This window comes from Scleropages formosus, chromosome 16, assembly GCF_900964775.1.
Source record: "Scleropages formosus chromosome 16, fSclFor1.1, whole genome shotgun sequence".
In the NCBI taxonomy this organism is placed as follows: Eukaryota; Metazoa; Chordata; class Actinopteri; order Osteoglossiformes; family Osteoglossidae; genus Scleropages; species Scleropages formosus.
Genome location: NC_041821.1, coordinates 22,372,135 through 22,394,530, shown reverse-complemented (window position 1 = coordinate 22,394,530; position 22,396 = coordinate 22,372,135). Strand labels below are relative to the sequence as shown.

The window sequence follows — 22,396 nt, the reverse complement described above, 5'->3', positions numbered from 1 at the left end:
GCCATCTGAACCATTAACTCTTTCAAAAGACAAATGGCAATACGATATTACACTACCCATGTCTGCATGGGTTTCCCCTGGGTGCTCTGGTTTCCTGACACAGTTTAAGATATACAGTACAGGCAAACTGATGACTGTAAATTGACTTGGGTGTGTGTGTGTGTGTGTGTGTCTCTCTCTTCTCTGCGATGGATTGGTGCCCCATCCACCCTGACCAGTGGGTCAGAAGAGTGAGAACTTTTCCGTATTCTCTTTAAAATGTATCCTGTAAAGAAAACAGTGCAGATGACAAATGTTTATTTAAAAAAAAAAAGCAAAGTCTCACTTCCAATATCCATTTCAAATTCACAATAGTTCTGAGAAATCATTTTAAACAACTATATAAAAAACAGCATCAGCTGTGACTCTTCAGATTATTTTCTCATAGAAACTATAACAGTTAACTAAGACAGTTTGTAGGCCAAACCATATACCGTTGCCCAGCCGGTCCGAGGGCTCAGTGAACGGAAGCAGAGTTTACACGGTACGAGAGGCGACACTTTCGGGTTACGCTCATTTACAGCCCGGGTGCGAGGGGCGAAAGGACTGCAGCCGACACCGCGCTGTAGGAGAAGCGACGGGCGCATCAATTTCCTGCTCAAAGTGCAGCCAGGCGAGCGGCGGTCACGGCTACACGGCAGGCGTGTGTATGCATGGGTGCGGGTGTGCGTTTCCAGATCTAGCTGGCTGCTGCCGAGCCCTTGGCCTCCACGTATTGCAGCGCCTTCTCCTTGACAGCCTGCACGCTCTCTGGCGTCCCGTTCTTCTTCTCGTACTCCAGGTAGCGCTTGAAGAAGAACTTGATCCTCTTCACCGCCACGCTCAGGTGGATCACGCGGTCAAACAGCTCCCTGGAAGAAAAGCAAAGTTAATGAATAAAGTGGAGAGTAAACAGTGAAACCAGGCACAGAATCATCTTCGTTTGTTAAAAAGTGGACAGACTGTCCAGCTGGGTGAAAAGCAGGGTCATCGTGTGCTTGGTTTAAATCCCAGTGCACGTCGCAGGATAGACCACGCGGTCTCATCCAAGTGCTCTGGTTTCATCCCACAGTCCAAAGCCATTACAAAAGCACTCCTGGTTGTTGCTTTGCTGTACAACCCGGAGTGTTTTGTAATATTTCTGAGAAGCAACGTTCAAGTGTGACTAACAGGCAGCCAGTCAAGTCCTGTGTCTAAGCTTGGTGTGTGACACCGTATCTCTCGCTGGACATGTTAGAGCACATCAGCACAAGCCGGGGAAGTTTGGCACGTTTCTGGAGAATGGATGGGAATGGGGGGGGAAACTGAACTGGCTATAAAAAGCTCAGGTTATACCAAGGAGGGGACAGGAATAAACCCCCACGCTATACTATAAAGAGAGACCGTGTTAGAAGTAATTTGACACTTTTGACACCAAACTGAAATACCACCACAGGCAAAACCTGTACACCTCACTGAAAACGGTCGTCGTCATTTCTGATGTGCGAAGAAACACAACAGTGCCGACTGCTGCACGTTGCAATTCTCCGGTGTTTTTTGACGCTCCTATGGAAATGCGCACAGACGCAAAGGTGGCAGAGCGGAGCAGCTGGTAGTGCTGGAGTCTCGCGGGTCCTGGCTGTGAATTTATACACGGACTGGAGTCTATTTCAGTCTGTTTTGGAGTTTCCCTGTTCTCCCCATGTTTGTCTGGGTGCTCCTGTTTCTTCCCACAGTCCAAAGTCATGTTTTTCAGGTGAACCAGTGTCTAAATTGCATTTTGAGTGTTTGTGTGGTTCGGTATCTATGTGATGGACTGGCACCCTGACCAGGGTGCACCATTCCCTGTACGTCTTGGATAGGTTCAAGACTATGGATGGACAGACACACACACACACACACACACACACACACACACACACACAAGGCAGCGTCCCACTCCCGTGTATAAGGCTACTTACCGCACTTCTTTCTGAGTTCCATGTTTGATCATCAGATCTATATATATGGACCACAGATCCGTGCGCTTGGGGTAGTTTGAAAGGGTCCTGTCGAACATGGACTTTCCCCGCTCCACATCACCATATTTGAATTCCAGCTGGGCAAACTTGGCTATTAAATCCACATCTGGGGAGGAAAATCAATAATAAACATTTTTATTGTGTAAAACTTTACATGTCAATAACTTACACCCAGATTAACTGTGTAACCTGTAATTAATAAGAAATCAGGGCAGCCAGGGTCTTACGCTCTTTATTTGGAAGGCTCTTGAGCGCCCTCTGCAAGAGGGCATGAACTGAGTCGTTCTGGCCCTGCTTCAGGAGGAAGGTGGCGTAGCTGAGCCACACAGCCCTGTCCTGGCTGAAGCGCTTCACCATGTTCTTATACAGCATCTCGGCTTCCTTGTGGAACACAAGTCGCATGTCTTTTTGTTAGCAGTGGCACAATGAAGTAGCCTAAAGTCTGTAAGAACAAAGCTGGAAGACACGTTCACAGCAGCACCTCTAGCAACTCCTGGAATCAACTGAACAGAGAGTCTAATACCAGGGTACTCGACTGTTATTACTGGGGGTGACAGTGTGCACACATGGCCCTTGTTACGGTCTGCTCGGAGTGCGTATATTCTCTCTTTGTTTACGTGGGTCTCGTCCAAGTGCTCTGGTTTCATCCAACAGTCCAAAGCCATGTGTTTCAGGTGAACTGGTGACTTTAAACTGTCCTCTGTGTGTGTGTGTGTGTGTGTGTGTGTGTGTGTGTGTGTGTCCCATTGCGCTGCTGTACAGATGGGTGAATGACTAGAGAATTCAGTGTTGTATATCTAACACTAAGTCACTCTGCATGAAGGTATCCGCTAAACATGAATTTAAAAAATAAAATTAAAAAAAAAAAATTCACTGCACAGCACTTTGAAGAAATGAATGAATGTACATCAGCTTATAATGAATCAATTTTTGTCCTTCAAATTTAAAACGGCAAAGTTGAAAACACTATTCTGAAAACAAAGGCTGCTCATATTTTACAAAAACGGGCTGCAGTTTCACCTCTGAGATCACTGGTGCAAAATACTACTAATCTGATAAAATGTAACAAATACCATGGTAAGCACTACAGCAAAGGGAGGAGAAGTGCAGTGCAGACAGATCATCTCTACGCAGTTCAGTATAAATGGCAGAGTAAAATCACTTATCAACACCCCACTAAAATATAAAGACAAAAAAAGGGTCTAACGACACAAGGCAACAAACGGCGGGGATCCCTGAGGCCAAAGCCAGCTCACCTTATGCTTGTTGGACGTGGTGTAGATGTCCGCCAGCTGTTGGTAGACGGGCAGCGGCTCGCAGTACTGCAGCGCCCTCTCAAACACCTTGTGCAAGCTGTCCTCGGACCCGTACAGGTTCTCCAGGTTGAGCAGCGCCACCCACACGTTGAGCTTCTCCTGCTCCTCCCTGGGAGAGAACAGCCGTACGTGAGCGCAGAGGAGCAAAGCCAAGGCGCAGGGGGGTCTGGAGGACGTGCTTGACGGATCACCCACCTGAAGGAGATGGTCTTGAGGGCCCTCTCGGCCACGGCGCGGGCCTGCTCAATCTCAGTGGCCTGGAGGTGGAAGGCCATGTACTGCAGCCACACCAGGGAGCTGTCTGGCGAGCTAAGGACCAGCCGCTCAAAGGCGTTGGCGCTCCGTGGCTGCAGGTTCGGGTCCATCAGCTCATTCTCCAGCTGCGACAGCCGCTTCTCCTCCTGCTGCTTCTCCAGCTCTCTGTCCTTCTTGCTCTTCTTCCGGGGCTGTTGTTCAGAGAGTCGGTCGTATGCACCGGCTTTACGAGCACCTACCACTACGTAGTTGTCCTCGTTAGATGTTCAAAGAACTCACGGTTCTTACGAACATCATCATTAGCAGTAATTTCAATGAGTAATTCAGTTCACATTAAGACCTTGAATCACAGCTCAACTCAGGCACAAAGTTGGAGAGCCAAAATAGAAAGAAAAGTGGTTTCCCTCTTACTTGCCCTGGAGCCTCCTCTTCGTCACTGGAGTCCTCATCCTTCGCAGCAGTAGTGGGCCGCAGGCTGCTCAGAGACGCATCCCACGAAAAGCCCCCTGGCACGTGGAGCCTCACGGGCTGCGCCTCCACCCCCTCCACAGCACGGCACGCCTTCCGGGACTTGGGCAGGGGGAAGGACGGGTACAAAACAAAAGCCCTTAAGACATGAACCTTTAGGGTGAAAGCTGAAATACTGTACCCTTAGGTAAAGTACATAACCTTCACCAGACAGCTGGTGGCGTAGTGGTTAGAGCGACTGCTTTTGGGCCCAAAGGTCACAGGCTCAAGTCTCACCTCCAGCTGTAGTACCCTTGAGCAATGTATTTACCCTGATTTGCTACAGTAAACCTATCCAGCTGTATAAATGGCTAAATAACAGTAAGAGGAAAGTGCCGGCTAAATTAATAAGAACACACATAAATACCGTGAGCTGCTCCAGTACAACACCATCCTGTATCTATGGGCAAAAGCATAAGGTGCTTATATAAACACATTGGCTCCTCACTGAAATTATGACAAGAACAAACAGCACAAGAAAGACGGAAAAGGGAGGAATAAAAAATAAATTTTGTTTGAAGCACAACTATGTAAACTGAAGCACGTAAAAGATGCACAGTACATATTTCAAACAACATACTAAATCTGTCCAAGGAAAAACTATCATAATCAATCTTGGAGCAAGGGGGGGGGGGGGGGGGGGAGAGAATTAACATCTGAGGTGTCACCTTGTCCTGCTTCTCTTCTTCCCGGAAGAACACTTCTACTCCGCTGTCATTTTCGTCCGATTTTACGTCTGTCTTCTTCACATTCTTGCCCGGCACCTTCCGCAGAGGGGAAAAAAGCAGTGATATTATGGAATCCATTCACAGAGCCAAAAATTAAAGTGAAAATATAAAACAAATATATTATGGTCAAGAGAAAATTATTACAAAAGGTGTTCTGTTTAACTCAATTTTGACCCATCAACAGCGACCTCATCCTAGCGGTTCCTTACTTGGCGAGTAAATCACCGAGAGTAAACTGAACCCACTGCGATCGATGTGCGCATCTTACTTGTTTACTTTCACACTGCGCTCTCTTCCTTTTCCCCTTATTCTCTTTCCTGCCGAGACGCAGAGGCAAACCGAGGGATTCTGGGAGGACGTCGGGCTTCCCTGTGTCCTGTGGCAGCAGTGACAGCTCCACGTGACCTTTTTCTTTGTTCACACTAGGGAAACAGAGACGTGAAGCAGTGTGTGTGTCGTCAAGAAACGCAACCGATCGAAGAAGGCAGGTCGAGTTCATGCGACTGCTTCAGTCATGTACAAAACATTAAGAAGGTGGAAATGGAGATGCCACCTTCTAAGAGAAGCTGGAAAGAGCACCCCGGTGTTCCTACCTCACCACTTTGGTGGTGTACAGGCCGCTCAGCTGTATGTGCTTTGCATACACACTGTGATCTTTGACAAAGTAGGTGGTCAACTGTTGGTAGCGGGCAAGGCCTGTGATGGATCTGGAGAGCCTGTGACATTAAAACACAAGGCTCAGTATAAAATTGAAGAACCTTTCCCACATCCCTGCTGGTTCCAAGTTCAATGCCCTGCTGAACCGAACCAAAGAACTGAGAAAGACAGCACAGGTAAATACAAACAGTGCAAACAACAGTGTTTCTGTGGACTGAAGTACGGTCTTTCAGAGTACAAGTCAAGCTGACATAGCCATAAAATGAGCACAAGCCACAGCGCCACCTGCAGGTGAGCCAAGTAGATTCCACATTTCAGGAGATGTTTATATTTTCCTGTTATTCTCAACATTGTTCTGTGAGAAATAACGCTGCCACTGCCAGCTCACTGTCATAAATATGTTTACAGTGACATACACTTCGATGAGACGTTCCAGAAGAGCACAGATACCTTATAAAAACCCCAGAGTCTCCTACGGATTTGACATAACCACGAACAATCTGGCCTTCCTTAAGATCGTCGATGGACAAAACTTCTACATCCCTCACAGGAGGTGCTGAGCTGGCCTTCACCCTGCAAAGAATCAAGTAGTAATGGCTGCAAGCACAGATCTTGATTATCCTTCATTTTCATACAAACTGCACAGTTGACCAGGATAAAACTTCACAGTTTGGTGTTTGTCTGAATTGTGAAAAATATTGCATAAAGTATGATTTTAAAAAAAATGGCAGAAAATATGCCAAGGCAAAACCAGAAAAAAAACATGCCTTTGTAAAATACCTGGACGGACGGAGAGACAGCTGCAAAGACCCGTCGTCCTCTCCAATGACGCAGCACCTAGGGGTTCCAAAACAACATTTCCACTGATCCATACACACCATTTTTGACTCTCACTAGAGTTTTCATGGTGAAAGTCTTTGCGTACATAGCCCACTGGGGCTGGCTGTAAGCGATGTGACTGACCTGACGATGGTGCCGACCAGGTACGTTTCCAGGGGGTTGGGTCTGTAGGAGTCAGCCAGGTCCAGCAGAGACACGAACCCTGACCTGCCGAAAGGCAGTGACACTGCCAGACCACTGTGCGCCACCACCTTCCGCACAATGCCGAGGGTCACCGCCCCGGTGCTGAGGCTGTATACACCTGTTGGGGCGGCGGGGCAAGGACACACGTCTGAGTGGGATGCAAACGTCTCCTCTACTCAGCAGATGTGGTTATAGGTACACTGGCTCCTGGCATTAGGAACATTTCAGTTATACATTTTTGAAGATGCAAACATTTGCCACATTACTGATCGTGTTTAATGACATTTTCTTGACTGACCAGTTATACAAATTTCTGTAAAGTGTTGAGAGAAGTGTGCATAACTGCCTCCAATTGTTAGTTGGCTGTAAAATGCACTCAAACAGAACAGGAGTATAGGACTGCCTTAGATCAACTCACTTCCACACCGTTTACACCTTGTATCAGGTGTCCGGGAGGCTCTATGACCAGTGACAAGATGAACGTTGCACGATTTCCTGGGATGAATCGGTCAACATTCTGCACTGAATACGTGTTTGTGGAAATGGTGTTTTATTTTGGGTCATTAAAAACTGTTAACTTTAACATAGTTCAGAGTCTATAAAAAATAACATTTAATAAAATGCTGTGACTTTTGACTTATCGCTTCAGCCAAGACATTTACAGCATCTAAACCGTAACTAAATCAAACATCTGCAGTATTATCAGGAACAGCTGGTGGTATAGTGGTTAGAGCTGCTGCCTTTGGACCCAAAGGTTTCAGGTTCAAATCTCACCTCTGGCTGTAGTACCCTTGAGCAAGGCACTTAGAAATAAAAAATTACTCTTCTGTATAAGGGGGTAAGAGTCCTGCTTGGGGTGCCTTGCGACGGACTGCTGTCCTGTCCTGGGTGTGTCACCTTACACCCTGTGTTGCCGGGTTAGGCTCCGGTTTGCTGCGACTTTCCCTACTTGGTTTCCATCAACGTGTGTCTTCTATGTAAATGGGTAAATAACTAAGCATGTAACTATAAAAAGGGGGCGCAGTGGGTTGGACCGGGTCCTGCTCTCCAGTGGGTCTGGGGTTCGAGTCCCGCTTGGGGTGCCTTGCGATGGACTGGCGTCCCGTCCTGGGTGTGTCCACTCCCCCTCTGGCCTTATGCCCTGTGTTGCCGGATAGGTTCCGGTCCCCATGACCCCGTATGGGACAAGCGGTTCAGAAAGTGTGTATGTAACTCTAATAACTGTAACCTTAACACTGTCAATTACTTCGGAGAAAAGTGTCAGCAAAATGAATAAATGCATTATTAACCACTGAATTGTGTAGATAATAAAGAAAGTTGAAAGTAGTAAGATGATGATGAATGTTGCACATGAATATGGGAAGTGGTGGTCAACCAGTGTACTATTCTTCATATCTTTGACATGTGCACAGTTATACTTTACTCCAAAAAGTGTTAGTATAGCACTAGTATGAGTTACAGTACCACTGTTTTTTACACCAGTAAATAAGCTCAAACAGCTGAAATTTCTGGAGCTGAAGTTTCAAAACCTACTGTCAAACATTTATATTTCAGAATTGCATTTATAATGAAAAATGATTCGAGGTTTTTCCTTTTTTAAATCAGGACATAAGTGTGGGAGGTAGAGGGAGTGTGTCACACCAGGATTACCTGTAAGAGACAGGGAGAGCTGCTTCGGGACATGGGAGTGTCCAGCTACTTTAGCGCTAAGTGCCTGGCCCGTACGATACATCTTCTCTGGGTGCTTCAGTTTCTGTACATCAATACACAGCACATGACATCCAATCAAGACAGACTTCACAGCAAGTGTCTCACTCATCTATCAGCATATCCCTCATGTCAGACTGAAGGGGAAAAACACCATGTACGCTGAAGGCTTTCCCACCACAAGACCAAAAGGTTAAAAACCAGAGCAAGGAGACGGTGCAGATAGGTTTTCACGTGCAGTCAAGGACGGCGGTGAAGCATTTGCTTACTTTATGGTCAAGAGTCATGAGCAACAAATCGACAACCCCACTGATGAAGGGGGACACCTCCACCTCCAGGTACTTCTTCTGCATGTTATACTGGAGACAAAGAGAAAATTGTAAGATATACATAAAACCTGGCAAGAAAAGCAGAGTCGTCATGCAGCACTCTTCAAAGTTCTACACTTACATGTCACCTGATATACTTTTTTTTTTTATTTTTAATATTTCTTGGAAGCCTACACTTTCCATAATATCAAGGGATCTCAAAGCACGCTGGCCTGTCACAAAGATGCCGTTTCACCTTTGACACATAGCAGGTGATTTCGTCTCCAGGACGATATCTTTTCAGTTTCCTCATCATCTTGGCGCCCTGCAAACTGGCATTGCCTTCCATTACGCTGTGAGGAAAGTGACAATATAGCATGACAGTAGATGAGGAAGCACACACGCCAAAACCACACACAAACTCTGAGAAAGACTAACAGCGCAGCAGTGACAATAGCCAAATCACTGCTGTCACTCTGCGGCACTGCACAGCAACACTTCGAAACACCTTCCTAAAATTGGACTAGTTTATTCCTATCGGATGGAGGGGGTGCGGTGGTGCAGCGGGTTTGGCCAGATCCTGCTATCCGGCAGGTCTTGGGTTCGAGTCCCACTTGGGGCGTATTGCAACGGACTGGTGTCCCGTCCTGGGTGCATCCCCTCCCCTTCCAGCCTTGCGCCCCGTGTTGCCGGATTAGGCTCTGGCTCGCCGCGATCCCACTTGGGACAAGCAGTTTCAGCTAGTGTGTGTGTGTCTGTCTGTCTGCCTATTGGACAGCACTGAACCTTTCTATCTCACGCAATCCTGGGTTTGTTCAATTCCAACACAGGTGACTCAGCAGTCCATACCTTGGCAACATGGTCAGCTCAGGCACGGTAAACTTGAATGCAGGATGGGAAATTGGCAGGTAACTGTTAAAAAGCAGAAGAGAGCTACTTGAAGGAACACTGCAGTAAGACTAAAAACTACTGCTTATTGACAGACAGGGATCACGTCAAATATTAGCCCTAACTGATCTGACCACTAAGTCAATTTTACATTAAAATTTTTTTAGGTTTCATCTTAAGCATTGATTAGAAGTTTATCATTCATTGAAAAAGCAGAATAAGCACATCTAAATAAATTCTTAAAGGATAACCAAATCCTTCAAGTAATTTACATGCCATGTTTAAGATAAATATTTTAACTGTTAATCTGCACAGTGCTCACTCAAGAATATTAAAATCGCAGCCTGCAGACTCACTTATGAGCAGCCACATCCTTGGTGCCGATGACCTTGGCAGTGACCGTGCTGCCCTTCTTCACGGTGGAGGTGGGGTAAGAGCCCGGACTGACCACATCCTTGATCTGAGAGACGTGGATGCTGCCCTTGACGTTGTCCGGCAAGCTTACGAGTATAGAGAGGGGTCGAATCGCTTTCACGGTGCCCGTCACCACATTGCCGATCCTGTAGGGCTTCGCGGACCCATCGAGGGTGGGACCTTGGGCACCCTCAGCGAGTGCAGCCCGTAACACCAGAGGAAGCCCTCCAAGCTCTTCACAGCTGGAGTCCTTCACGATGACGCTCAGGCTGCTCCCCACAGCCAGCTTCTGAGACTTGAAGCGGAACGATTCATTCAAATGGGCAGTCGTGTGAACCACAGTCAGGTGGCCTTTATCAGCCAGCGAGATGACAGCAAACTCCTCCTCCAGATACCGCACCGCCGCTGGCAGAGTGGAGCCCGTCTCAAGCTAGAGAAAAAACAGTTTTGCAAGAAATACCATTTATGACACAACGATTCTGTTAGCGGTAACACAATGATTCTGTTACAGTTCACTGCTCACATTGTATGAGCTCTACTTTACGGTGCTTTTCCAGTTATACTTCATCTGCTTAGCAGACATTATAGTCACAGAAAACTGACCTGTTTTCATTTAGCAGATGGCTTTCTCCAACTCAGACAAAATAAATTTGAATTCAGAAAAAGGCAAAGAGGTTTAGACAGAGACACACTATCAAGGCACGGTCAGTTTGGCCAATACCTGGCCAACAGTTTTGTCGGCATACACTACACTAGTAGCTGCTTAGAGAATTGAGTCTGACAGGAAATACGAAGGCGACTGTGACAGATCGTGCGATGCGGGCTTATGAAGCGGTAAGTTTTAGAGAGAAGTGAGTCCGCAACAGGTGCGTTTTGAGAACCTCCTTGAATGCTAGAAAGGATTCAGCAGTCGTGAGGGAGAGAGGGAGCTACTTACACCACATTAGAGCTAAAACCAAGAATCTATGGGCTTCTGATTTTGGACCAGTTGCAACTGCCAGCTTTACATACATGCATTTTTACAGCAGCAGGTAGGTTACTTTGTTCAAGGGTAAATAAGTAGGGTCCCATAACAGGAAATGATCCTGCAACCTTTCAGTTACACATTTACTCAAAAAAAAAAAAAAAAAGAAAATTATATACCAGCCTTGTCCTCTGTGAGATATCTCTCACACACACACACACACACACACACACACACACACACACACACACACACACACACAGAGAGAGAGAGAGAGAGAGAGAGAGAGTAAAAGGTTGAGTAATCCACAACTTACATGCTTCTTCTTTCCCACCAACTCGGGAATGAGGGACACATGGACCTGAAGAGCCAGCAGGTCCACATGGAGTACCACCACAGTGACTTTCTCTCCTGGAGCCACTTTCACACCTTGACCAGAAACCCATGTATTAATTATATAACACTCACTGATGACTGTTAGACCGATGACCCAAAACTTCCACTCACCAGTCACATGGTACTTCTTGGCCACTACGGTGACCCCAGGGAGCTCATCTCCCACAAAGGTCACGCTCCCATCCTCTTTCACAGTGCCAACTGTCACCTTCAGCTTCTGACCCAGAGTCAGACTGCAGAGAAACTCGGGCAGCTTCAGATCAGCTTTCAGACAAAAGTGGAAAGGGAGATGAAACACTGATTACAAACAAACAATTTTGTACAGTCTACACATCCTTCAGTTAATGAACGCTCATAAGGATTGTAATAAGCATGAGAAGAATTAAACATTTTAAAAGTATCCAATTACCAGACTGCCATTTCTCAGTCAATGAGTGAGTATTTCACCATGTACTTTATAATTTAGGGAGTCATCACTTCAGTTTTGCACTAACATAAGCTTTAATTAAGCAATCTTGATGTAAAATAAGTAAACGGCAGAACAGTATGTTTTTGGTAGATTTAGCATTGTCTTCTAAATTAATGTTGGGTGTGCAGAGTTATTCTAGGCGATTAGTGCATGTCATGTGTTTGGTCCCAGCCCCATTTTTTCCCTTTTGAACTTATTTTTAATATGGAAATTAGCATAAATCAATATTACTTAAGAATCATTCAGAAAAGTCTGCCTTCTGCAGTGACTGTGATATGAATTATCATCACTACAGGGATTCCATCACTTGGCATTTGACTTCCAAATTACAGTTTAATAAATGTGTGTTTTGGAGTCATACCTCTGGATGACATCATTTTTACCATCGCTGTCCGCTCTTGCAAGCCATGTAACAGCCTGCCTAGGGAATCCTCCTCTCCAGAGGAGACGTCCGACACCTTCAGGGACACCAGCACCCTGCGCTTCTCCTCATCCAGGTTGGTCACTTTAGTCAACAAAGTCTGGCCTATCTGGAAGATGCCCTCAGTGCTGGTGACAAACATGTCACTAATAGCCTGAAACATCAAGTATGGGTCATATTGAGGAATTTACTCAATCTGCATCCCATGACTGATAGTATACAACTCCTGCAATTCTTGTACCAAAAAAAATGACAAAAGAAATCGCAGGGGCAATGTTAGCTTCAGAAAGGTGTTCCTCCTCAAATTCCCCGAAGGGAAGGGGGAGGGGGGGGGGGAAAAAAAAAATTGCCTTCAACTTGGAACCTCAAGAGCAACCAGGTCAACTTTACTGTTTTTTTCTTAAGATCGTTTGAGCAAATGGGACACCACAGGAAGGGATGACACTGGGTCCTCAGTTTACAAACAACTGGGGCTGGAAGTCTGTTTAGAAGTTGATTTTTGCTGAAAGCCAACTACTATGTCACAATGAACACAAGCTTAATAGTACAGATTCCCCCCAATTTAATCATGGGTTAGGATGCCTAATAAAACTATAAGGAATTCATTGTTACATTGAAAAATATTTCATTGTCAATTTTTTTTTCTCAAAAATTCATGTGAAAAATGTTATATATCTATCCCATTTCCAACAATTGCTGGTTGTGTGCAGGGTCACTGTGCTCCAAAGCCTCTCCTGGAAGCATAGGGCATGAGGGACGACTGTGGAATGGGCACCAGAGTGTCACACATCTTTTATTTTATCATCTTTCATAAACTTAAAGCAACAAGTCCAACTTTTTTCAGCATCTGGCCACTTTTAGACTGCATTATGATCTATACCATTAATACAAGTGTACAACGAAAGCTGTTCATTTGTTTATCACTGGGTAGGTTCTGTAAATGTCTAGGACACAGCTAATAAATAACCAAATACACTGTAAGACGTAGTATTTTAATTACCTTCCAGCTACATTAATATTAAAACTTGTGGAGGCATGTTTTTGTCACAACCTCATATGTAATGTTAACCGATGCTGACTAATTCATTCTATAAAAAGGCACAGCAATCGCCACCCTGTTATTGATCACCAGCACTCACAAACACCAGACACGAACTGGAAACAAAGTGAACTGATGCGGTACAGCAGTCCGCTAACGGTGAGATGTGAAAACACAGGATGCGTTCCCTTTGAAAAATATATTTTTGAAAGTAGACAAGCACAGAAAACACGTTTATATTTTGGATAAACGTGTCTGTACTTTCAAAACTGTGTGAAACGAGGACCGAGAGCAGATAGTTTGGCAGGGCATTGTGTTTATCTAATGAACATTCATATTACGTTTACATTCATTTATTTATTTCTATTACTTACTCCCCCAGGCCCCGAAGTAGCTTACAATGATGTACCCATTTATACAGCTGGGTCATTTTTACTGCAGCAATACCTGCGTAAGTGCCTTGCTCAAGGGAACTACAGCAATAGGTGGTTAGCAGCGCTAACCACCAAGCTTTAAGTGTCCCATGTGTGCAGCATACAGCATTTCCATGTTGAATTGCAGTAGATACATTTAAAAAAGCAGCAGCACACTCACCGATTTGGGCGCCAGTGCTACGAGACCATATGGGAACTCCACAAAGACCCCGTATGGCATGATGTTCTTGACCCAGCCCACGAGCTGCATTCCCACCTGGAGGTCAGAGAAGTCCCTGGCTACAAAGCCATCCTCTAGGGCAGCTGCCACAATTGGCTTCTTAGTTAGTATCTTCAGAAAGGTTAAAGTCACATCACAGGAAATAAAATCAAGTGCAGCTTGCAATTCATTTGCGTGTAAAAGAAATATTACATTTACTCCTGTAGCTGATGCTTTTCTCCAAAGTGACTTAGAATGTTAAGCACTTTACAATTATTTACTCATTTATACTTATATTTATAGACGGTAGCTCTAACCACTATGCTACCTGCTGCACCCTAAATATCCAAATATCCTGTTGATGTCAGTTACAAGAAAGAAAGGAGAATAAGGATACAGCGTTGCTCTTGCTCTTGCTGAGACAAACTGCATTGGAGACCACATCTCCCTCTCTTAATGCTTCCCAAAGCAAAGAGCAGTTGGAGACGTGGTCAGACAGATGGGCTCTCGGAAGGAGAGCTGGAGATTCTTCAGGCAGGATCGACATCTGCAGGACATCCGGAAGTTTCTTCACAATCCTGGCTTCTACTTTCTGAAATACATAGTGCAAGTCCCACACATTGAACTCCACAACAGGTACACTCCCAATGGTCTTTCTTCAGTGTCTTAAGGATAGTCTCTGACGGATGACAATTACTACGTCACATTACTTCCAATATTACCATTACATCCATTCATGAGAGGTATGAAATATTTGAAATTTCAATAACTAATGTGCATCGCATAATTTGTAGTGAGAGATCAATCTTGCTGACCTTTAACCTTACAAACAAACACTTTGTGCAAGTTGTACCGTACCGTTCCAATTTCGAAGTTAAACTCCTGAAGGTGCTCTTTCATGCTGTCACTCTCTGGGCCCATCGCAGCCTTGAAGGACAGGAGCAGCTTCTCCTGTTCAGCGTTACATGACAAGACCTTAGTCTTCACAACCTGCACAGAAAGACACAGCCAGGACAGAACAGTCAAAGATAACAGGATCATACAAGGATTGGGGGAAATCACTCATATTACATTTATTCATTTACCTGACACTTTTCTCCAAAGTAACTTAAAATGTTAAGCTACTTACAATTATTTACCCTTTTGTTCAGCTGAGTAATTTCACAGGAGCAATTCAGGGTAAGTACCTTGATCGAGAGAACTACAGCGGGAAGTGAGACTTGAACCCGCAACCTTTAGATCCAAAGGGAGCAGCTCTAACAACTACGATACCAGTTGTCCCAATGAGCTGATAGTTCATTCATAGCCTTTTTTCATAGAATTTGCTTATAAATCCAGTACAGTGGCATTGTTGGCAAATATGCAGTCATTACATTTCCAAAATAGCACATCACAATTATGAAGAGACACAACAGGCAGTACAAGTGCAGACACACACACACACACACACACACACACACACACACACACACACACAGCCCCGCTCCAACTCCTGTCCCCAGTTACCAGTTCAGAGCAGCCATTCAACACAACAACAAACTATCAAACAACAGGGAATAAAGACTTGAGGGAACATCTAAGAAAACTACAAAAATTCATTTAACCATGTCCAGAAAATGATGTTTAGCATAAGGCAATATGAAAGGACAACATCTTACATTGACAATCTCAAGCAGCCACAAGCATTAACTAATGTAAATCTAATACTGCAACTGAAACAGCAGATCCATTATAATTCACTCATTTAGCTCATGCTTTTATCTAAGCAACTAATATGACAATTATTTAATTATTCATACTACTGGATAATTTTCACTATCAAGTCAGCCTAAATATTTTACTTAAGGGAACTGAACCCGGGTCCTTAGCGTTTTTATGGAAAAGGGGTGGAAGGAACTACAAGCATAAAACAATTCACTTGGTTAGTTAAATTACTGTGTGTTCTTCCCAGAGGCAGGACTGAGGGCAAACTTACGGTATAACTTGGGGTACACATGGTATACAAACTTACGGGTACAATGCCTGCTTTTATTTGCTATATTTACAGAAACACTGACTGTGACAAGAGAGACTTGCTCTCCACTCTCCTTCCTCACTGCAGCAGAGGCTTTAAATAAACACCAAGGAGCACCATGTCCCTCCTCCCTTTGTGCTCTCCACACACACATGGGTGTGTGCATCAGTCATATGCGCACCTTTAATAATATGAATACCCTCACAAAAGTGTAAATAAAGCCTTAACCATATGATAAAATGAAGACCGTCTAAAATGAAATATTTATTGGTGGCATATCGCAGTGCTTCTTACAGCATAGAGTCCATGTGCTTTACAGTGTGACACACACCGTGACCTTGAGGAATTTATGTCATAAATTATCAAAACGTCACACCCTGTGCTGCCAAGGGAAACTCCTGGCCACCAAGACCCTGCACTGGACAAGTGATCATGTAGAATGAATGAATGAATGAATGAATAAATAAAACTATAATGTTAAAGGACAAGCAACAAAAACAAAACTTGCCTTGAAAATATTGTGATGCGTGAAAATACTTTTTAGGGGACACATTTTTCATAGAGGAACCGATCCCCCCCCCCCCACAAGATCAAATCCCCTTTTGATTCCCTTACATTCACCAATTCAACTAACAGGGTAATTTCATCGTAAGAACTAACCCCGTAAATTGAGGGATGACTACTGAAAGATCATCAACACTCTGCACTTCCAGTGATGAGTGCTGCTTGTTATACCAACCTGTCCAACATAGAAAAGCTGCTGCGGATCGACCACTGGCTCTGCGGTGAGCTCCTGCAGTGGGACCAGACCCTTCACGTTGCCGTAGAAGCGCACGATGCAGCCAAAGTCCTTCACACAGACGACGTAGCCGTGGGAAACCTTCCCAACCCTGGCTTCTGCGTAGCTGCGGATGAGGGGGAGGGTGGAGTCCAGTAGGGCCTTCTTCCTCGTCAGCAGGAGCTTCCTAGAGGGAGGCTCCACTAACAGCACCTGTCCAACATGAGCACAACAAACTCTCCATTACCCAGCATTGTTATTTTTAGTTATAAGAATATGCCATTATCCAGCTCTACAGCCTCTTTCCCAGAATGCACTAGTACATAACAGACAAACTTACCCGACACTTGACTTTTTTCCCCACACTGTACTTTTTCTCCGGGTTCTTCAGGACTACATCAGCGACATGAAGACTGGGGACCAGTCCCCTAATGTGATCAGTCACCTTGACGATCACTCCAGAGGGCTGCACAGATAATACCGTACCCTGAGGGATGCAGGTAAGGAGAACACAACATTAGGGAACAGGCGGTTTGCTTCAAAGTGGACAACCAGTAACAACAATGAAATCTTTTTTCATACCTCTAACAACTGCCCAGGTCTTATGTCTTGATATCTGAGAAAGGGTGTATCAATAATACTCCTGCAAAACACACACTTGCTGGTTAGAACTGCTGCTTTCCATTTGAAAGAACAAGGTTTGAATCCCACCTCCTGCTGTAGAACTTATCCTGATTTGCACCAATAAAAATTACCCAACCTAATATAACTGGGTAAATCGCTGTAAGGTGCTCTATACTGCACTGCTTTAGGAAAAAAAAGGTTTCAGCCAAACAAATATTAAATATCAATATAGATATGAGGGGGGGGGGAGAACATTTAAGGCTAAAGCGATACTGAATTTTTAATTTCTTGGCTGCACACTTCAAATGCTCACAAAGCAAGCAAAAATAGCGATACACTCCACTGTGCCTTGAAAAGTCATACAAGTAAATGAAGAGAAAGATGGAAAATTTGGGTAATAAACAACAAAGCAAAAAAAAAAAAAAAAAAAAAAAAACACGAGTTCAGTTCTGCAACATGTTGTCTGAGATTCACCCCACAAGCTCACCTGCGCAAACTGGCTGTGTGCATCTGCTCCAGTGGACTGAAGTCCATGATCCTGCACACATGGGACAGTGTGCTTATGATCTTGTTATGGCTGAAAGATTCATTGGCCTCCTGCAGGTAATTTCTCTGGAACACCAGACAGCAAGAAATACAGTTGTGGATATGAACTTGTGGTCACACATTTTTCTGATTCATAACAGACCCCAGTACACCTAAATGACTTGAATGAAACCACATATCGTACGAATGGATCACGCACAGGACTGCTGTGAGAAGAACAGTGGATAAAGGTATTTGGTAAGCTTAAAGAAAACAAAAGAAATACTCGGACAAAAATCCTGCTGCCTCCAGTGTCTGTGTCATTATTATTGGCCTAGGAAAAGCATCTGCTTTTGTAATTCTTTTCAACAACATCGCAGCGTTATCGGACATGGTTTTACTCGCTAGGGTGCCACGCAGTACCGGACGCACATCAGCGACACGCTGAACTCACATGAACGAAGGCCACCGTCTTTTCCGGCAGCTCCAGAATGGCCCCGGATGCGCTATGCAAGCACTTGAGCCTGCAGCCCTCCACGACCTCGCCTACCCGCTCGCTGAACACCGGCTCCACCACGCACCCTGGCTTGAAGAGGTGCGTGAGCAGTGACAAACCCACCGACCGCGTGCTGGGCTCCACGTACAGCACACACGCTTTCAACTACAGAACAGAAAGGAGGGAAAATGAACTACATGTAGACATATAAAACAACATCCACTGTGGCAGGAACACACACGGCGTAGCCTCCATGTGTCTCCATTCTAAGCAGCTTGCCCGTGAGAGAGCTGCAGAGCTCTTACTTTATCTCCAGGGCTGTAGCTTTCTGCTCTCTCAGGATCCATGTTGAGAAAGTCTACAGTGCCAGTGAAGGAGGAGAGAAATTCGAGCACCAAGCCATTTTTGGTCACCTGTATTACAAGAAAACAATGATCCAACCAGAAAGACACAACAGATGACCACCATACCTCTATAAATGGGGAAACAAGAGTATATAATATCCACATTATAGAAACAATACAGAAGACAGCATACAAAATAGAAAACAGACATTTACATCTCTGTCTGTCTCTCTCTCTCACACACACACACTTCATTTAACAAGCATTCATTCACATAGCACACCTGTGACATCAGACATGTTCACTATGTGGGAAAGAGGCAATACAGCCATTGGCATATAGATAAATTATTGATTATCCCTGAAGAGAGAGCACCTTCTTGATCTCTGCGTTGACCAAAAGACCCGGCAAAAGGCTGCTCAGGGTCCAGCCGTGCTCAGCCGTAGCAAAAGTCTGGGCGACTGTTGCGGGGTTCATCGAGACACGGACGATGCGCCCGTTGTTTTTAACCTCCTCCAGCAGACAGGTGACGTACTGACCGACCTTGAGTTCTGCTCCAATGACAAAATCGACACGGGTGTCTGTATAAACAGCAGAAGACCTGGTCCTGCTGTCCAGCCAGCAGTAGTGCACACTTGAAAAGCACCTACTACCTTTGACATTTTAGAAACTGAATTTAAAGGATATTTAAAAAAAAAAAAAAAAAAAAATTACACATTAGGGTCATAGTCCCAGATTAAACCTAACACTGAATTAAATGACACAAATTATTCCTTTTAAAACAGGCTAAGCTAAACTCTACAAAGAGGAAGTTGACTATTAATACACTATACTTGACACTCTGAGCCTACAAAAATAATTCAGAAATAACACATTAACATTTCTATTTGAAATGATTCAACTGCACGGATTTCAAAAAAAGATTGTCTGGACATACCGGCCTGTTTTGCAGAACACTGGTTGGCTTCTGGTTTTGCAAGGAAAGCTCTGGTCCCGCTCAGACCAATGTCAACCAGAAAGCCGTGGTCCTCAATACTCTCCACACAGCCGCTGAGCACCTACATAAAACAACATGAGTGACAGTGAAATTAAGGACACCGGTGCAAAAAGGACACGCAGAATTTGTGCAAAGTAGGCAGTGATCACACACAGAAGACATGCAAACATGATTCCACAGAAGCAGGAGGTGGCAGAGCAGTTAGAGCTACCACCTTCCATTCAACTTACCCTAATGCCTATCTTACCTCCTGCTGCAGCACCCTTGATCAAGGTACTTATGCTGAATTGATACAATAAAATTTACTCAGCTGTATAAACAGAAATATCATTTCAAGCTGCTTTGGTGAAAGGCATCAGCTATGTGAATAAATGTTTCATGCGCAGAACCTCGCAGCGCCACCTTAACAGTGCTCTGTCAATACCTATCTGCCAAACCACTAATCTTCTCTACCTGACCGCTGAATCTGTGATATTAGCTGGATGTTCAATAATTGACGACGTACATTGATGAAACACTACGCAAACAGTGATGCATATATCCTGAAACCCCGCGAGACAAGGGTATGAACTCACCATTCCAGCTTTCAGGGTTCCTGCATTGAGACCACTGTTGACAAGCTTAGGATCAATGGAGAGCTTGAGGCTTATGTGACCAGTTTTTGTGGTTCCCAAACTGGACACAACACAACGCACCAGCATTCCCAGTGGAAAGAGGTAGGGCAGAGTGAATATTTCCTAGAAACCATAAAGGTGTAAGGGATTAAGTTTTGTTCAATAAACTATTTATAGTGCATAACATCTCCTAGGAAAAATATGATGGTGATATGAAAAAAAGATGAAAGACTCAGTTCAGTGCAAGTAAACTACCTCTGTGTCATCATCCAAGTCCAGCTGGCTGCAGAGCATCTTTCTGTATGCCTCAGAGAGGTTGGTTACTGGGAGGAAGCCTGTGATTCCACTAGGAAGGCTGATGACCACCTCGAAATCAGTGACCTCCTTTACACAGCCCAGGATCAATGTTCCAACCTTGATGTTCTAAAAACAAAACACAAGGTTATCTCCACAGAGAAGCCAACAGATATCTATGCCACAAAAATTATTACTTATGACTTTATGACTTTACTTATGACATTCTGTTTGCTCACCTTCAGATGGAGAATGTCAACAGTTTTAGCTGCGTTGAGTTTCAGCGATTCTTCTTTAGCAATTTTCTGCTTCTTTGCATCCTTCCCATCTCCTTGTTTTATGCTTTTCCTTTTCTTCTTATTTTCTGCTGTCTCACAGGTCTGGGAAGAAAAACAACATAACGCTAAGAGACAGTGCAAATGTTTCAGTTTCCATACCCAATTATTTAAACAGCTAAATTGTTTCCAAAGAGGTGGATCTGGGGTGCCTTGCGGTGGACTGGCGTCCCGTCCTGGGTGTGTCCCCTCCCCCTCCAGCCTTGTGCCCTGTGTTGCCGGGTTAGGCTCCAGTTCGCCACTACTCCACCCAGGACAAGTGGTTGTAGACATTGTGTGTGTGTTTCCAGAGAACACTTCAGGAAGACATCACTGCTAAATGACAAATATTCCCAGTACTACTACACAGCAACTTGTAGGAGTGCAACACAAACCAAAATGCCCTCACACCTTCTACTGCCCTAAGAGTAGTGAACTGTCTTAAGGGGGACCATCTTCTCCTTTATCGCAGGGGAATGTTCCGCTACTCACTGAAAAGCAGTTCTTTTAGTGTTTTGGACAGAAATTGTCCACAATTTACTTGATAAACTCACAGAGTATGGCACAAGAAAAAACAGGTATTGGTATATGTTGCCTTACAATCAGAATGTTATTAATTTGAAACCCCCTCCTGCTGTTGTACCTTGATCAACACACTTGCCCTCAATAGGCTTAAATTTCTGAAGAGGGTAGGTATATCGAATGTTGGACAAATATCGCCGCCTTGGACAAAGACAGCAGCTAAGGAAAAGTAAGAAGGTAAAAAGCTGATATTGCCTGTGACAGCAGTGTACAAAAAGAGTGTACAGTAGTGTACTATACTTACCTGGAACAAGTTGTCTGCTTCAACGTGTTGGACCACAGGTTTGCTCCCACTGATCTTCTTGGATATGCCTCCACGTGGGAAGTCCTCTTCAGGAGATGCCATTTTACTGCTTTTACACTACCAATCAACAACCAGTCATGGGTAAGTTAACTCTCTCTTGTTGATCACACACCACAAACCTAAAAAGCTGCCACCAACCGGTCATTTATCCGAATGACTTACCACTGCACTGACTGTCAGTGATTTTACAAGCTAATTATATGAGCTTTATAACTACAACAACATTTGAATGTGGGGGGAAAAAAATAGTTACGATCGAACCGGCAGTATGAGTATATATCATCATGTCACAGTGAGTGACTGAGGCAGAGACTCAGCAGTCATCACTCAGAAAACATGGCAAATACTGGCTCGAGAAGCAATGACGTCAAACAAGGTACTTAAAACCCAAGACCAGGTTTGCTTTAAACGAAAAAAGGCGTTAAAAAGAAAGACGAATAAACAGTAAAAGTTACCCTTTCCTTGCAGCCCTAACACGCACATTGGAAAGAGAAATTCACACGTGCGTGCCCCGGAAGTAGCTACAGAGAGGGGTGCGTATCCGGCTCACTGTAGCAGAAACACAGCCCACTAGTTTTTTTTCCGCTCAGAAGGCGGGGTTTAACAACACTTCCTGTTCTGTACACCTTCAGAGGAAAAAAAAAAAAAAAAAGTCCGAAATGAGTGACATTTACGAAAGGCCTATATAGCTTGATTGACATTCGTTGCGCCCATTAATTTATTGTCAACATGTTACCATTGGCCTATGAGAAATTTCAGCGGAAAAA

The 22,396-nt window shown here is 44.4% G+C and overlaps 1 protein-coding gene across 1 annotated transcript; it reads right to left on the bottom strand.

The window, feature by feature from the left end:
• Window positions 1–80: 80 nt before the first annotated feature.
• On the bottom strand, window positions 81–22,167 carry pdcd11 (programmed cell death 11). The gene is made up of 36 exons (XM_018750947.2): window positions 22,085–22,167; window positions 21,570–21,686; window positions 20,669–20,809; window positions 20,391–20,558; window positions 20,097–20,258; window positions 19,462–19,582; window positions 18,900–19,075; window positions 18,486–18,593; window positions 18,139–18,345; window positions 17,647–17,771; window positions 17,118–17,178; window positions 16,876–17,022; window positions 16,497–16,748; window positions 14,602–14,733; window positions 14,141–14,335; window positions 13,705–13,875; window positions 12,012–12,225; window positions 11,293–11,445; window positions 11,102–11,214; window positions 9,764–10,251; window positions 9,369–9,431; window positions 8,776–8,872; window positions 8,481–8,570; window positions 8,155–8,257; window positions 6,445–6,622; window positions 6,262–6,318; window positions 5,932–6,054; window positions 5,418–5,540; window positions 5,093–5,246; window positions 4,765–4,860; window positions 4,001–4,159; window positions 3,530–3,780; window positions 3,275–3,443; window positions 2,246–2,399; window positions 1,959–2,124; window positions 81–890 (listed from the first exon to the last, which is right to left on the bottom strand). Exons 2-36 carry the CDS (start codon window positions 21,669–21,671, stop codon window positions 719–721), a joined length of 5,391 nt encoding a protein of 1,796 aa, XP_018606463.2. The 5' UTR covers window positions 21,672–21,686; window positions 22,085–22,167; the 3' UTR covers window positions 81–718.
• Window positions 22,168–22,396: the final 229 nt, after the last annotated feature.